General features: G+C 48.1%; 2 protein-coding genes across 5 annotated transcripts in view; one reads left to right on the top strand and one right to left on the bottom strand.

Moving 5' to 3' along the window:
- Positions 1-854: 854 nt before the first annotated feature.
- TIMM21 (translocase of inner mitochondrial membrane 21) lies at positions 855-10690 on the bottom strand. Its single transcript, XM_047828390.1, has 7 exons — positions 10577-10690; positions 9549-10040; positions 3599-3661; positions 3407-3504; positions 1563-1636; positions 1372-1477; positions 855-1266 (listed from the first exon to the last, which is right to left on the bottom strand). The coding sequence occupies exons 2-7, from the start codon at positions 9844-9846 to the stop codon at positions 1171-1173; spliced, it is 735 nt and encodes a 244-aa protein (XP_047684346.1). The 5' UTR covers positions 9847-10040; positions 10577-10690; the 3' UTR covers positions 855-1170.
- FBXO15 (F-box protein 15) overlaps positions 10376-16906 on the top strand; it is a 48519-nt gene continuing 41988 nt past the window's right edge. For 3 of the 4 annotated variants that reach the window (XM_047828388.1, XM_047828387.1, XM_047828385.1), the window contains exon 1: positions 10705-10883. In XM_047828388.1, coding sequence (XP_047684344.1) covers positions 10777-10883 — 107 coding nt within the window. In that variant the 5' untranslated portion in view covers positions 10705-10776. Of the gene's footprint in view, positions 10393-10704; positions 10884-16906 lie in introns of those variants that run through there. The other variant, XM_047828389.1, reaches the window with a different exon arrangement.

The following is a 16906-nucleotide window of genomic DNA, read 5'->3' as shown; positions in this document are numbered from 1 at the left end:
CCCCCTCACCCCATCGGCCTCAGCTGCTTCCTCCCTGCGGGGCTTTCGAGTTCCTTCTGTAGGCGGGACGGTATCCTGAGCATCAGACCTAAATGTTCCGTTGCTTCCAGACCTGCCACCTGGCTGCCTCAGGTGCTCATCAAGCTCGATGTGGAACTTCCTATCGTGCACCCCCTCCCCGAATTCTTCCCGTGCTCACTCCAGGCAGACCTGAGGGCTACTCTGGACAACGCCCTCTTCACCCACTTGCTGGCAAAGTCCTGTCCTCCTACCCCCTAAATATGTCTCCAGATCGCCCGTATACATACTGCAGAAAAAACAGAAGCGTCATCACCCAGAAAGGCATTCCACACACGCTTGCTCATTGGTCTCCATGATCCTCAAGCATTTAAGAGGTGTGCATGTTCTGAAGGGCGTGGGGACACTCCATGATGCCATCTGTTGTCGGGTGCCTGCACCTGCCTCTCCTTCGGTCGTCCTACCAGCCAGGACGGTGGGATCTGACGTGGCTGTGCCATCTGTACAGGCCCACGCACCTGGTGAGGGCCAGTCCCCCAGGTCTGCGGGCGTGGGCTCCTCCCGCTGCATACACCGTGTTGCAGCTCGCTGAGGAAGCACAGCATGTACTAGGTTACTACAAGCCATGCCGCGTGTGCAGCCTTTCCACAGCAATCCTGGAGAGGGTACCTTGTGCATCTGTGAGCTGAACTTCCTTCAGTCCTCAAATGCTTTCACGTGTTCAAGATTCCAAAGTATATGGAAGGAAGCTACTTCTGACATCTTTTTGTTACTTTTCACAGATTTTATATAGTTACGCAACATAAAAGCATAAAATACTGAACTCGTTTTCCTCATTTACATGGTATAAAGCGTTTAATAACAAAAATCTCTTATCGTGAAAGATGTTCACTAGAGCAGAAACACTGTCCACGATCGATTCAGAGAGAACGTAAAATACATTCCATTTCATGATTTTGCCGTCTACAGGAAAATCGCCACTTCAGTGTGTCTAAATGCAATTACTACCCTTACACTCACTTTTATGAGCCATGTGTTCTTTCCTGTCTTACTCTGCACACTCGGGAGGAGAGTGGGGAGACCAGCCTGCGGGTGTGCGGGGTTCCACATCCCCCCCCCGGAAGCCGCGCGTGCCTGAGTCCCGCGATCCCCTCAGGATCGATTGTCTTCGATGACAATAGTTCTTCCAGGGAAGGACTCAAGTTCAACAAATATGTATCGAAATTCATATTCGCCGCTTTCTGGGTTCTGAAAAACAAACATATTTCCAGGTGTTACTTCTCTCCCCAGCGCCTACGTCCCGCTGCATCCGAGCCCTGAGTCCCCACACAGTCCCCGCCGTGGTCCCCACACCTCTTTCACTTCGAGATGCACTGTTCCTTGCTTCCCAGGCTCGGAGCCCTGGATGTAGAACTTCACACGCATGTGTTTCAGCCCATCCTTGACGTACTCAATGAAACTGCCGGGAAAATGAAAGAGCTCGGCCTGAATGGCCTGCATCTGGAACTCACCCGAGCTCTGCCCATACCAGCGACCCGCGGTACCTGACGTGCTGCCTTCGCCCTCGGCGGGTCGCCTCCCCGTAGCCCTTCACCGGCTCACCAAAGACACTGATCACCTGTGGGACACACCAGCTCTGTAAGGGCGCCTTCTTGTAAGCTTCCCAGGGAAACAGTTTTTGACAAATCAAGTCAGTTTTGAGAAAAAAAAAATCATTAAACCTGCGACCATTTCAAAATGACAACTCCAACGAGAACACGGGAAAAAATGAAATTATGCAAAACCCTCCCACAAAGAGAGGGAAACGGGACTTCACCGTGTGACCTGTAGTTGCAGAGCAGTGGAGGCCGAAGCCACATTGTTCTTTCTTCCCGCAGAAAATCCAAACACCACGAAGTGTTCAAATGGTCGGACGTTTTTAGTGAAATTTATCTAACGGGGTCTAATACTAAAAGCTACAAGAACAAAACATTTCTTGAGTCACTAAACACAGTGAAATAAAACAAGTACAGGTTTCGGCAGCTACGTGGACGTTCGCTTCACCACTTTGCTTTTGACAAAGACCTACGTGAACAGCTGTTCTGAGAAAAATCCAAAGGATTCTGGTGTTTACGAAATGGTAGCTGCCTCCTCACTTGAGGAGAGCAGGGGAAACCCCAACAACGATCTGTTTACAACAAACCAGACCCAGAGGCATGAAAGTGATTCCGAAGGGAAAACTCACAATCACATGGAAACGTAGTTTTTACTGCATTTAAGGTGCAAATACTTTGGAGCCTTTCCAAAAAAAGAACTAGAACTGGAACCTTCTGTACTCCCTGCTGCTTTTCCACTTACTCAGCGCTGGGTCTCCCTGCCTCCTCCTCCACCGTTCTCACAGGCCCAGAGTCCAACTACAAGAAATCCACAGATTTAAGAGGAAGATGCCAGAGACCGTTAGCCTAAGGTCTTCTCCCTTACAGGACTGGAAAACCAGTGGAGCGAGCGGAGTGGGGGCCCCAGGGAAACCGGTCAGGGTGGCTTCACATGTGTCCCCTCACTGGGCAGTGCGTGGTCTATCTCGGGCATCACTCCCGGGTCTGTGCACAAAACGGCCCCGGTGGTTATGGTGCCATCTGCCATCTTCCTTCCCAGGACGAGGACTAAGATTTCAGTGAGCAGTATTTTTCAATGCTGAAGCTTTCCACCCAGGGGGGTAGGAAATCGGGCACTTCACAGGCTTTCTATCTGTGACTGGAAAGCACCACAGAAAGCCCTCTTTCTGGACAGGACCCGTAACAGAATCGAGGCAACTTTTCCACATGTTGGCCGCCTCCGGGAATGCTTTACAGGCTGTGCTTAAGTGCACAGGCTTTGGAGTCAGATAAACTTGGGCCGTCCTGACCGGCCCACTTCCCACTCAGTGATCTCAAGTGGGGCTACCTGATCTCCGAAGTGTGGGTCTCCCCTTCTGCAAACAGCAGAATACTATCTAACACACATGGTTTTTGTGAGATCCAAGAAAGACGCGCTGAGCCTAGTGCCTGGTGTCTAATGTGCCCAAGGGTCAATAATTCTTAGGATCAGGAGGTCGTGAATCAGGGTTTTTAAAAGACTAGAAACGTCACATGAGTTTAAAGGTCTAAGCACTTCATGTCTACGGCAACTAGAAAAGTGCCTCTCTTGCATAATTAGGATGAAATCCCCCTACAGGCCTTTGGGCGACGGGGGTCTTGAAGCAGGTCAAGTATGGAACAGAGAGCTAAAAACAATCACCATCCAACCGTTATGCCTTTGTTATCACACAACCACCACTGGCCTCAGAACCAAAGTGGGTTCCGCCCACTTCCACCCACCGACGTTTTCTCAGCATCCTCAGAGCATGTGTAACTCGATCCCGAGGACTCACCTCTGGATGTGATCTGCATTTTTCTAAGGCTTTCCCATAGATCTTATTAGGACTGGACGAAGAAAACAGTTCTCTGAAAATCGTGTAAAACAGGCCACCTGAAAATTGTAGAGAAAGGAGATCAGGCAAAGCAAGAGAAGACAAAGGAGGAGTCATAACGGTTTTGGGGGTGTTCTACTTGCCGTGTCTGACCTGTGATGCCGATTCCAAGAAGAACCACCACCAGGTAGGTAAAATCTCTCCCAGCTTCCTTCACTGTAACGAGAAAGCACCGCCCAGTTACGCATGCGCCCTGCGAGCTCCTGCTCCAGCGCTTTCGGTGGGGTGGGGGGGGTGGTGAGCCCACACGCGGGACCCCTGCCTGTGTTCTGGGGCGCAGGATCCTGGTTCTGGGAAGCCGAACCACCTGAGCAAAGTTTTCAAAAGAACCTCGGCAGAATTCTGGGCCCAGGAATCCGTACTTTTATTGCATTTGTCGCATTATAAAATTTAATACCTCCTTACTTTCCGGGATGAAAACACTTTCCCAAGGGATCCAGGCCCTCGGCTGGAACAGGTTAGGCAACTCTGGACACGTTGTGCTGTTCGCAGACCAAGGCAAGTGTCCGCTTTGTCGGCCGCGGTCCAAGGGCTCAAATTTGGTCTTGGGCGGGCCACCTCCTCCCCTGGCCGCGCAGCGCACGATAAACACAGAACGGGATTTGCAACAGGAACTCGCCCGGCCACACAGATTTGTGAATCAAATGACTTAGAAAATGGGGAATCTGCACAGATACTGCACTTTGTGTTTTCAACGCTGATAAAGATGAGTGTGTGGACTAAACGGAAGCTCTGAGAGCGAAACGAATCCAAGGTGTCACCATGGGACGCGGCACACACGTGCACGTATTTGCATGCGCTGATGGAAGGATCTACACGTTTGAGCTGTTTTACCATTACAGTCACAAATGCACCTTCTTCACTGGTGCTGAAAACGTGACTCACGGCCCGATGTTCTATCTATAGGTTAATTTATTGGCCGCAGTAACAACACAGATTTCTGGAATATAAATTTACAGACTTTTCAGAAAAACAAAATGGTAACAGTGGTTGTTGCTATTGTTTTCTCCAAGTTCCCCTTCTGTACACTGAGCTTCTATTACTTCCACAAAATGAAACTTATTTAAAAGCACTCTAGCAAAGAGTAATCCTCAACTCCTCCAGTACAGGTTCCTAACCACAAAGAGGGGATTCAAAAAATAAAAAGACTCCATCGGCCCAAACCTAAGTCATGGCTTGATCCCCACAATCGCTGTCAGCCCACAGTCCATGTCCTTGGGTGTAGAGAGGCCAACAGTGAGAACTTCTCATTTTATTAAGGTCACAAAAGATACTTAACAAATATTAACTGCCAGGTGTGTGCCAGCCCCAAGTTGAGGACATACTAATGGCTATACTGTAAGTTGTCGTATTAGTCCCTGTTCCCAGATCAGGCCTCTGGCCCCAACGCCTGAATCCTGACTGCCCACCCAACACTCACACCAGTCTTGCTCAGGGCACCTGGAAGCCCATCTTCTCTATTTATGCAGCCACAAACATCTGTTGTGGATCTACCGTGTGCAAAGCTATCATCCACAGTCTACACATTTTCCAAGTCTGTTTCAGCATCATTTCACAGTTGTCTTCAACACAAGCTGCTCCTTGCCCACCTTCCTGCGATTCTCTACCCCTCCTGTAGTGGGTGCTGTGGTGGGCCACCCTGATCCTCCCCTCAGGACTGAGCCTCCTGATTCCCTCGGCCGAGCTCCCCACTAGGCAATTCCTTCATCTGGAGGGCGCCCTCTCACCAGGGTCAGGGCCGTTCTCACACCCGATGCTTGGCTGGTGCTGAAGTAAAAGGTGCAGCCCCCACGCCTGAGGAGGGAAGGACTGTGATGTGCCAGTCCAGTCCCAGGGCTCCCCGGGGAATAGGCAAATATGTGACCCAGCTTGTCCCTCTGGGTCATCCTGCTTCCCATACCTTCACAGATGTGTTCTCAGAGCACTCCCAACAAGCCTCCTGTATGCAAATCCCACCTACAGCACCTGCTACCAGGAGCGGTCCCAGAAAGTAGCTCTGAACTGGGACTTCGGAGCTGGACCAGTGGCCGCTGGCCGCATCGAGGCCCCCGTCCCTGGTGGCAGAGCACAGCCGACAGGACCGCATGCGCTGCTGGTGCGCTTGCAGCTGTCCCCAACGGTGACCTGGGATGTGGTACTGGTAGAAGAGAATGCGGATTGGTGCCACATTTTGGGAACAAGCAATCTTATGAACTTGGACTGGATGGCTGTGGTCGGGGGACCACCAATGCACTGGATGAAAAGAGAAGATGAGAACAATTACCAATGAAGATGAAGTGCCAAAAAGGCAGAGGCCTCCTGGGGAGCAAAACGATGCCCCTCTGTTGTACCCAGAGGGCAGAGAAGCTGCGAGGCCCAGGGCATAAAGGGCAGCAGAGAGGTTGGACTCTCAACCCCAACAGGTCTTCATGCTGAGTCCTGGGTCCTGATGTGGGAGGAAAGAGGAGCTGAGGCTTGGTGTGGGGACATCTAGGCTGATGCACTTAAAAATCTTGAGTCCTCAGCATCTTCTGAACCCTTTGGCCTTGAAGCATCAGCTCTTTCTCCTCCTTTAAGAGTAGGTGGGGGCTTCCATTTAGCAAGACATGTGCTCTGGCCAGGTTACAGCATAACTGGGAGGAAGGAGGAAAGGACCACGACCAGAGGGAGCTGGAGGCCCCACCGGCAGGTGCTAAGAGAGCACACAGGTGACGGGGTCCTGAGGCCAGTATGAAGGGACACAGAACAGACTAGTGAGAGTTGATCAACACGGGAACACTCTCCTGTGGTCACCAACTGAAGTTTGGCAAGCACCCTGGAAGCTGATGCAGTTAGGTTCTATGCTCTTGGAAACATGGAGAGAGGATGGTCCACATTAAGTGAGGTGAAATGGCAAATTGCGGAGGAAAGGATGAAAAGGCTCAGAGAACGGGCATGCTAGGATGGGTATAGTAAAGGCTGAAACCCACCAGCCGACTGTCCTGTCAGAGGACCCGGGGACACAGAACAGGGTATCCTGGTGGTCGGCCGTGACACTTGAACCATCAGAAGCCAGGTGGGTGCCACCACCACAATGAATGGCAAGGGTGGGGTGGCAGCCAGGGGTGTCCGGCCTGGTGATGCCACTGCAACGTGGTGTTCCCAAGGGCAAGACTGACGGGCAGCTGACAAGGACATCAATCAATCTGCACAATCCTAAGGAATTAATTATGGGTGACCAGGAAGCTGAAGGCAGATGCCCCAACGCAAAGTCATGAGGACTGGCTCAGTTTCTGGACCTGAGCACCTGAAACTTACCCAGACTCCCACTAGGAGGGACCTGACCACATACATAGGATTCCCTGGGCCTTCACCAAAGAGCCCTATAGTCGTCAACTTGGTAAGCATACACTGGAAGGAGGGGAACACCCAAACATTTCAGGGTCTCTTGGACAGAGTCTGAGATGACAATGACACCCCTGGACCCAAAGTCACATGGCGCCTCTTTTAGGTTTACATAGTGGCCATGTAATATGGAGTGTGACTTGTAATAGGCTCACAGCTGGGTCCACAGATTTGGTTATCATTTATTTACTTCCAGTGTGTAAACTGAATGGATATACTCGTAACTGACAACAACAATTCCTACTTTGGTTCCTCTGGGGGTGGGTTTAAAGCTACCATAATGGGAAAAGCTGAATGGGAGCCTCTGAAACTGCACTCCCCCTACCCCTCCCCAGACGGAGACAGTAAATCCAGAACAGTATTACATCCATGGGGGAGCGTCAGCCATAGTGCTACCTTAAGAAGACCCAAAGATACAAAGGTGGTGGTCACCAACGTATTCCCATGTAACTTACCAGTCTGCCCCTTATAAAAATCAGGCAGAACCTGGAGTAGGACAGTGACCCACTAGAAATTCAACCACGTAGTCGTCCCAATACAGATGCAATGCCAGATATGGTAACCTTACAGGAGCACGTTAACAGACTCATGGCTTTGGCCACTGATCTGGAGAAGGCCTTCGTTTCTAACTCTCCTGAGAGGAAGCAGCGGTAGCAGTCTGCAATAACACGAAACAGGTAATAACATGTATATGTACGGTCTTGCCTAGGATTTGTTAGGTCTCTTACTCTGTTACAGTGTAGTTTTAAGGGACCTGGACCTTCTGGATTTTGGCTGTCCTGTACAGTAACCACACACCACACATGGCTATTTGAGTTTAATTTTAAAATCAAGTTAACTTAAAATTAAATAAACATTCAGTTCTTCAATCACACTAACAACATTTTAAGTGTTGAACAGCCACGTGTGGCTGGTGGCCACCATACTGAGACAGCATACATCTGGAATATTTCCATCACTGCATAAAGTTTTATTTGGACAATGCTGTTTGGACATTCTGCAAAACATCACATTTATCCATTCTACCTATGCCATTATATTAGAGACAAAAGTAATGGGGGACGTGTGTTGCGAAGCTTGAAAACACGTGTACTATGTGTGTGTGTGGGGGGGGGATTAGCCTCAAAAATAGATCCAGGGCTCACCAACCACACAAACAAGTGTCTTAGGGGTTCACTCTATGGGGTATGTTGAGACCCCCTATCCCAAATAAACCACTGCATCCCGTATGTCCTACCACAACGTGTGACAGGTCCCTTTGGACTCTAGATGCAGCACATTCCGCGTTTGGGAACGCTGCTCCCACTCATTCACTGAGTCATCAGGAAGACTGTCACCTTTGAATGGGGTCCAGATCAGGACCGGACTCTGCAGCAGGACCCAACTGCAGTGTAAGCAGTACTGTGGCTGGAGCCAGACGACCTGACACATGCTGTTGGAACAGGTCTATGCCTTTGTCCTCTGCATGCGGGCTGTTCCTTCATGCTCAACTTTTAATCACCCCTCACAACCCTGTTCAGGCTATTATGAAGGAATGATTACCTGTTTTACATATTCAGCAGACTGCAAAACAACGGGGAGGATCCAGTTAAGTTTTTCTGTTAATGTTGTTAAAAAGTATACGCATCGAAATGACATAAATATTAACAGTAGTCATGTTTGCATGGTATGATCATGCATGCGTCTGAAGGACATCGATCGATCGGCCTTCCTACTTCCTCTTTGCTTCCTACTTATTTTTTCTACAAATTACTTGTAAAATGAAGAAATAAAAATTAAATTCATTACCTCATCTGTGAAAACTTCTCTGACTTTCCCTGACAGAATTACATTTCGCCTTTCCTATTAAATACGTCCTATTACTTCCCATGTCACCTGCTGGTAAATGATGTTTTGAACATGTTTAACTCTGTAGCAGAAAGAGTCTAACTCAGTGTCTGGGCACAGCAGGCATTCGAGAGCAGTGTTGAGTTGACCTACGTGAGCTAAGCCCTATGGATTATGACTCGGTAGTAGCTCCTTTATTTATTCTACCCAATTACTCTGTATCATATACTCTCAGGTACTCTCTTCGTGGCACAATTACTGTTTTCACTGTTTTTATCCATTCTCTTCCTCATTAAGTGCTAACCTATTTGTGTATAGGAGTTCCTGGCACACCCGTGAGCATCCACTCAAGTGTTAAGCATGGAAAACGGAAGCTCAGGAAATACTTGTGAATGGCTTTTCTAAAGAGCACGGACCTGGCTATCACACAATTAAGATGAGGAAACTTCGGTTTTAACTTTCAGTCGTGGAAATTGAGGAAGTGTGCCTCATACATGAAGAGCTAATGTTTGTCTGAAGGAGCGAATAGGACACTCAAGTGAGATGAAACGACATCTGTGAAATCTACTTACTTACACCCAACAATGGTTAAGTTTTACAGCTCCACACTGAAACTAATAAAAGCTGAAAACTTTTAGCCATAATTCAACAAAGTTATGTCAAAATCAACTTGCAAATCTGAGTTCAAGTCTGTGAAGAAAATTGTAGACCTATATTCTCAAATTCTCAACTGTGTTGAAGGCTCTAGCCTTTAATTCGTGCGAACTGTTCTTCTAGCTTTGGCACCGAATTCGTGCAAAAAGACACTGCTGGCTCTCGGCTCGTTAGTTCAAAGACCGACCATTGCCGTTACCTTTCTGTGACGTTGAGACGATGGTCTCCCCGGTCTCTCTGTGCACAGACACCTGCTTGCTGCTGTCCTCTTTTGCTCTCGGGGGGCTCTGCCCCTGCGTCCAGATGGTTTTCTGGGTGACGGCAGGGGCACATTTAGGGCGCACCGTTTTCTTTGGCTCTCGCAGACCCCAGCTCAAAGTGGGCGCAGTCTTCAAGCAAGCTTTGTTAAGCACTAAGTGTGGCAGAAACAGCCGCTTCCCGGAGGACCTGCGCAGCTTCTCCGCACACTGTACAGCTCGTAAAAAGGTACAAATCATGTTCACAGAAAACCGCTCCGCTTTGGAAAGGTGACAACTACGAACAGCAAAGTTTCACCGCACAATACACACCCCGCCGGAGTGTACTCAGGTCTACACATTCACACCGCTAATTCTGCATGGCGTGTTCGGCAAAAACGTTAGCTCCCAAAAGAATTTGCGTCCACCTCCTCTTCTCGTCGGTGCTCTTTTTGCTGCAATTAAAACACTTTAATTACCTTCCATACTGACAGTCACACTCTACCCGCCATGCCTTTGCAAAGTAAGCTGGGAAACTTCGGGGAGTCCTGGGAATAGTAGTCCGAAGACCTCACTCCTCACCGAGTTACCGCAAGAGGGAAAGGCGCCAGGACTACAACTCCCACAGTGCAAGGCGGCCAGAGCCAGTGCCGGCCTTTTCGCCTCCTCCCAGAGTTCCCTGCGCATGCGCTGCTCGTATTTGGGACGGTAGGGGTGGGCGGGGCGGTTCGTACAAGTGCCAAGAAAGAAATTAGCGATTACAAACTGGGTGTTCTTGCAACTCTCTAGAGAGAACCGTGTAAACTGGTAAATTCCCAGTCTGACCGTGGCCTTGCCGTTCCTTAGCCTTTGCGTTTGAGTTTCTAACCAAGGAAACCAGACAGGAAGCACAAATTTCCCCAGACCCAGCAGGTGGGGAGGGACCCGGCCGCCGCAGTGCCCAACGCCAGTGCCCGAAACTCAAAGGCCGCTTGCCGCGCAGCGTCCTCACCATCAGGCCATCGGGTGTGGGAAGAAGCAGGGCCCCAGAAATTTCTAGAACGGCTCCGGGAGCCGGCGTAAAGGCCGTACCGCCAACCGTCCCTGCGCACGCGCGGCGGAGAGCGTGCCGGCGTCGAGTGGGCGTGGCGCGGGGCGGTGCGTTCCTCCCTCCAGCTGCCACTCCGCCTCTGGCGTGTCTGTGGAGTCTCCATGGCGACGGGACGCGGCCGGCTACTGCAACAGCACTGGCGCGGCCTCCAGGCGCTGCGTTTGCCGCCTGGCGGCGTGGGCGCGGCCCCCGGGCCCGCCGGGTTCAGGTGACTCTCGCGGGGCCGTGGGTCGGGTCACTGCTCTGCCACCCTATCCCCCTGTTTTCATTCGTTCGGCTGCGGCGCGTCGCGCGGCTCTTTTTAGTGCGGGAAAGGTCTGAAAAACCGCGGGAGGAAATCTCTTCAACTTGGAAACGTGGGGTTACCCTAAGTCCTGATACAAGTAGACCAGTTTCCCCCGGAGACGTTATTCCTCCTTCACTGAATTCTAGGCAGTGTGAGGAACAGGGAACCCTTGAGCGGCGCTTGGCGCGGATGCGTTCCGCCTGGGAGGGCAGGTGCACTTCGCTGGTCCGCACCTGCAAGCCGCCGAGAGGGCAGCGTTCCCTCTGCACCTGCGGGCCGCCTAGACTGCAGCCTTCCAGAACGCTCCCCCAAAGTCGCTCGCATCTTCCGTGGCCGGAAATCACCTAGAGTCCTTTTTAGGAGTTTGTAAGTTAGAGAGGTAGAGTCTACTGAGCAAAACGCTCCCCATTTTCTGTCCCGTCCCCAATTCGTGAGTGGAGGGCACAACCCCTAAGCAGATAGTTCTGGCGGGCGGGTTGGTCCAGACGCATCTTTTCCTGGGGCAGAAGTTTGTGCACTGCAGACTTCAAGGCCAAATCTGCGTTTCTAAGCCAACCCTGAAGAGATGCCTATAGATAGCCACCCCTTGGTGCTCAGCTCCTAATCCCGTTTTCCCTAAGTGCTGGGCTTGTGCTATTCTTGTTCCAGTGTCTGGGGACCTGTCTCTCCTCCATGCCTCTTGGGTACCCTGGATCTGAAGGGTGGTCTTCTTCCACCACGACAGATGGCAGGAGAGGGGGCAGGAAGCAGGGGGTGGAGCTACCTTGCATGGGGAGCTTTAGCTTAATTCCAAGGGCAATGCTTCACTTCACAGTGAATGCTCCAGTATGTCAGAGGTACCAACATGCTCTCATGGTACCTTATTAGATCCTTTGTATTTTATGGTGAGTGGTTCCTTCCCAGCTTTGTGCCCATCATCCCAGTTAGTTTGCCAGGCGGAGGGACAATACAAAGAACAATTTGCATTCTTGAGAATTCTCTTTGCTTGCAAGTCTTCATGATTTGTAAAATATAAAAATTCATCCATATTGTGCTTCTAATAAACCAAATGTCTATGTTTAAGCATAAAAAATGATTCTTTTCCTTCACACTTCAACAAGTTAAGTTACTTTTTTGTTTCCCTAAATCTCCGAGACTATGTCCCATTTTCCTCCTAGGGTCCATTACCCACTCACCCTGGTTTCTGAAGTGGTGCTCTGAATCTTAGTATTATGGTGATGGTTGGTTCTTGAGAATAGCTGCGATGCTAGGCGTACCCCAAGCCTGGTGACAATTAAAGTGGTGACAGTGCCTTCAAAACTTCTGTTATGCAGGAGAGGAAAACTGACGTTTAAGTAGGAAGCTTGAACTTTAAATCAATTTGCCACTATTACAAAAATTAGTCTTTATATATAGAGCTCTGCTGGTGGGCAGCCGAATGATTTTTATGTGATGAATCTTCTGTTTCTTTGTAAGTTGAATGAACTTCCTGGTGAAATGATGTAATTAGAGTGCCTGGCATGGGAGCCTGCATGTCAGCCTGTGATTTGGTGAGGTACACATTCTTTATGGAAAAGAAAAAATCAGAATGATTGTGGATGGTCTAAGTAGGTGGTTATTTTTATTGTATCAATGCAGAAAAGTTAGATTTTATAAGAAATCCGTGGTTCCCTTTTAAAGAGTTTTTTTTAAATGTTTTTATTTATTTTGGGGGCAGGGAGGGGCAGAGAGGGAAAGAGAGAAGCCCAAGCAGGCTCTGTGCTGTCAGTGTGGAGCCTGATGCAGGGCTTGATCTAATGAACCACAAGATCATGACCTGAGCCGAAATCAAGAGTCCGACACTTAATTGACTGAGCCACCCAGGTGCCCCTCAGTGGTTCCCTTTTTAACACAAAATGTGAACATTTGTAAATGTCATAGACTGTAAGAAATGTAGCAGAAAGCATATCAGGTTGGCTTAATTTCTATTTGATCTAATTTGTTTTGGTTTATCAAATATCACAGTGAGGCTCAGAGGTTAATTTTCTTCCTTTTTTTTTTAGAGGGTAAAATTTTCAAATGTATTACTTGAAAACTTTTTAAACTAAATGTCATCTTACTAATTGTATCAGCTCAGTGTGCACTCAATTTTGTAGACCTATAGGTCTACCTGAGGACATGCATGGAACTTACAGATTTGTTAATTGCGCGAGCCTTAAAAATGTGCAGTTGGTTTATTTTATGGAGAAATGGAGATGCACTTTCAGTAATGCCAAAAGCCATACTGATAAGATGTAGAATGCAACATGGCAGGATGAGCTCTGGAAGGACAGCCAGGGGATGAGGGCCTCCAGCTTGGGACCTTAAATGAGTCACTGTGATTGCCTGGTTAGAACCATAGTCTTCTGATTTGTGAAATAGGGACTCTTGACTCTTGAGATCTCTTTTAACTATGGAAAAGCAAAACAGCAACAGACAGACTGTACTTCTCAGACAGGTGCCAGTGGGCAGGGGATGCATGGGGCATCCTTCTGACATGTCAAATGAATGCAGTGGCTTTGGGGGAAAATGTTAAGTAATGTAACTGGTAAGTGCTATAATGCATTTGTATAATTAGATGACAACAGATAAGTTATCCAATGGAATGCAACATTTGCATTAATTTTTGAGATCAAGTAAGAGACTTCAAAGCATTTGTGAGCTTTCTGTAGGCTGTGCCCCCCAGATTTCAGGGCAGCCGGTACTCCAGAATGGTATGAATGCCTGTGAGAACCACTGCTTCTGCCTAAAAGGTTGTGCTGTGATTCCAAACCTCCTTCTTATGGGATTCTCAGTTTTGAAATTAAAAAAACAAAAATCCCATAATTTATTGCATATTCAATACATTAAGAAATATTGATACACAGAGTTCTAGTCCTTCAATTCTCTAGCCCCCATTTAAAAACAACCACCACCAGAGGCACCTGGGTGGCTCAGTCTGTTAAGCTTCTGACTGATGTTGGATCAGGTCATGATCCTAGGGTCATGGGATCGAGACCTTCGTTGAGCTCCACATCCAGCTCTGCATTGACAGCCAGGAGCCTGCTTGGGATTCTCTCTCTCCTCTGTCGGCCCCCCGCCCCACTCATGATCTCTCTTTCTCTCAGAATAAATAAACTTAAGAAAAAAATCAGCCACCACCTCAAAACCTTGTAATCCTTGAGTCATACTTATTACTGGTTAATGCCATTTTGTCTTTCCTTCCAGACCTTTTTTCTTTGTGTGTGTTTACTTTTAAGAGAGAAATATGAAAAATATGATTATGTAGTGTATCTTGATATAACCTGATTTTTTAAAATTGATATGTTGTTAATTTAGCAGGTAGATAGCTTCTGTATGCCAGGCATGTTGTGGGAGCTGAAGCATCGGTAGTGAACAAAACTTATACAAAAGACCTGCCAATATGGAGCTTACAATTCCAGTGATAATGAGCAGAGTGGATGAGTAAAATGCGTAGTGCTGGGTGGTGTTATGTGCCAAGGGAAAAAAATCAGGAGGGGGCCTGAAGTGTACCTGTGCGTGTAGTATGGATTGGAGTTTTTATTTTTTTGAGAGGGAGAGACACAGTGGGGGAGAGACACGGGCAGAGAGGGGCAGAGGGAGACCGAGAATATCTCAAGCAGACTCACAGGCTCCAGGATGTGGGGCTCGATCCCATGACCTTGGGATCCTGACCTGAGCCGAAATCAAGAGTCCAGACACTCAACCAACCGAGCCACCCAGGCACTCCTGGATTGGGATTTTAGACAGCACGGCCAAAGGAGTTCTCAGGGAAATGGTGACGTGTGTGTGAATACTGGAAGGGGCTGAGGGGACAGGCCGTGCAGACGTCTGGAAGGCACTGTGAGCCTATTTCTATCTCAGACACTTTCACCTGTGTTGAAACTGTCCATTTTAATTGTCTGGACATTGTTAACTGTATGGAGGCCATGCTATTTAACCAATCTCTGTACTGTTTCTGCAAGTATTTCAGTGCAGACAACTCTGAGATGGGCTTTGTTGAGTAGCATTTTTGGGCTCATTTACTTGCTTTGGGATGTATTCGTACAAGTGAAATTCCTGGCTTAAAAAAATACATGTGCCTTTTAAAGATCTTAATGAACACTACCAGATTTGGCTTTTCATACTGTTTGTGCCAATTTATGCTTCCAGCAGTGAATGAGATGTTCTCATTTATTTGGTCCTTGCCAATTTGCTAGATTGAAATGGATCGATACAGCATATTAATTTACTTTTCTTCAATTCCCTTGGAAAGGACCTAGGGTAATAGATTTTATTTTATTTTTTTGACATTTTTTGATTGAAGACATATGTATGGCAAAAAGCTGTTATCAATTTACTAATGCTTTTAAACAAATTTGTATGTGAGTGGCCCCAGCAGTATTCATTGAAGGTAAAGAAGCATTTCTCAGTCTTCACACAGTGTGTGTAAATAGGCCTTCAGACTTCTTGGTGTGACTTTTCATACTGGCAGAGGTCTGAGGGTCACCGGCTGGTAAATCCAGGCAGATAGTACTATTTGATGGCGGGGTAATAGAAATTCCTTTTACTTAAAGCTGTTGTGTTAGAAACTTCCGTCCACTAACGATATTCGATCTTTGAGTATGTAATACAGGTTGCTATAGAATCATAAGAAGTTAACCACTTAAAATAAGGAGTGCTTTTAAATCACTTTGAAATGTGTATGTTTAAAAATTGTGTATTATGTTGAGTGGTGCCCTCCAAATTCATGTCCGCCCAGAACTCAGGATCTGATTTTATTTGGAAATAGGGTCTTTACAGATGTAATTAGATGAGGACATAGTAGGTTAGGGTGAATCCTAAGTCAAATGTGACTGACGTCCTTATGAGATACACACACACCGGGGAGGTGGCTGGGTAAAGACGGAAGAAAGGTTAGAGTTAGGCATCTTAGTTGCCACAAGCTAAGGGACACTGAGGATTGTCAGCAGCCACCAGAAACTGGAAGACGCAAGGAAGTGTTCTTCCCTAGAGACTTTGGATGGAGCATGGCCCTCCCAACACCTTGATTTTGGACTCTCGGCCTCTAGGACTTTAAGACAACAAGTCTGTTGTTTTAAGACACCTATTTGGAGGTAGTTTGTTAAGACAGCCCTAGGAAACTAATACAATTAGGAGATCGTGTTTCACCTCTTATTACTATGTGAGAGCTGGGTCAGTGGAGGTGAAGCTTTTCCGTCGTGGAGATCTTTGCTTAAATAGTACTTTCAACAGAAGTACCAAAATGTATTGCACAGGCAGAATTCTCTTGATTAAAGGGGGAGGGTGTTGCAGAGTTTTCCAAACTAGGACCTCTTCTGCCCCTCTCTCTCCCTCTTGTGCAGAGCACAGAGTGGATACCACCGGTCTGCCTAACTTGTTGCGCTCCCAAGAACTCACGGGCTAGAAGTCAGATAAGACAGAAGGCACATTGAATGTGCTTTGCTGAAGCTGGAGTGGTGAGGCTGGAGTGGGGAGGCTGGGTAGCCAGCATTTTTTCACCTCGGGGAATTTGTCACCGTCCGGGATCTGAAAAGGTTCACAGCATCCACCTCTCCTAGGTTGAGGTGCAGGCATGCGGATGCTAGCTCATGTTTGCTGAGGGCTTATCATGTGCCAGCCGTTATGCTGTTTCTGAGGAGAAAAACCTATAAAGGGAAGACAGATGGATTCTTTGGCTGCTCAGAAACGTACGGGGAGCCATCGGGCAGTTTGATGTGCAGGTGTTGGCGCGCCAGCTCCACGGTGGTTCCATCCGAGCGGGTGAGCTGTGGGCAATCCGCCCCCTGTGCCTCCTGGAGCAGGCTGTGCTTGTGGTCTAGAACCCTCCTTTGTTCGGGTCCTTCCATGGGGCTTTCATTCTTCCACTTCCAGAGAGATTATTGGCTTCCCTTCCAAGTTCTGGTGACCCACATTTTGCCCCCAGTTATTGCCCATATCCTTTTTGA

The sequence above is a fragment of the Prionailurus viverrinus genome, chromosome D3 (assembly GCF_022837055.1).
Source record: "Prionailurus viverrinus isolate Anna chromosome D3, UM_Priviv_1.0, whole genome shotgun sequence".
NCBI lineage: Eukaryota > Metazoa > Chordata > Mammalia > Carnivora > Felidae > Prionailurus > Prionailurus viverrinus.
This window is presented reverse-complemented; position numbering and strand designations above follow the sequence as displayed.

What these genes read in the sequence shown, in the direction of transcription:
- TIMM21 (XM_047828390.1), bottom strand. Translation starts at nt 9,846, where the DNA reads ATGATTTGTACCTTTTTACGAGCTGTACAGTGTGCGGAGAAGCTGCGC. An exon ending in AATGCAGATCACATCCAGAG is followed by an intron (nt 1,637 to 3,406) that starts GTGAGTCCTCGG and finishes TGTGTCCCACAG; the next exon opens with GTGATCAGTGTCTTTGGTGA. An exon ending in TGCATCTCGAAGTGAAAGAG is followed by an intron (nt 1,267 to 1,371) that starts GTGTGGGGACCA and finishes TTTGTTTTTCAG; the next exon opens with AACCCAGAAAGCGGCGAATA.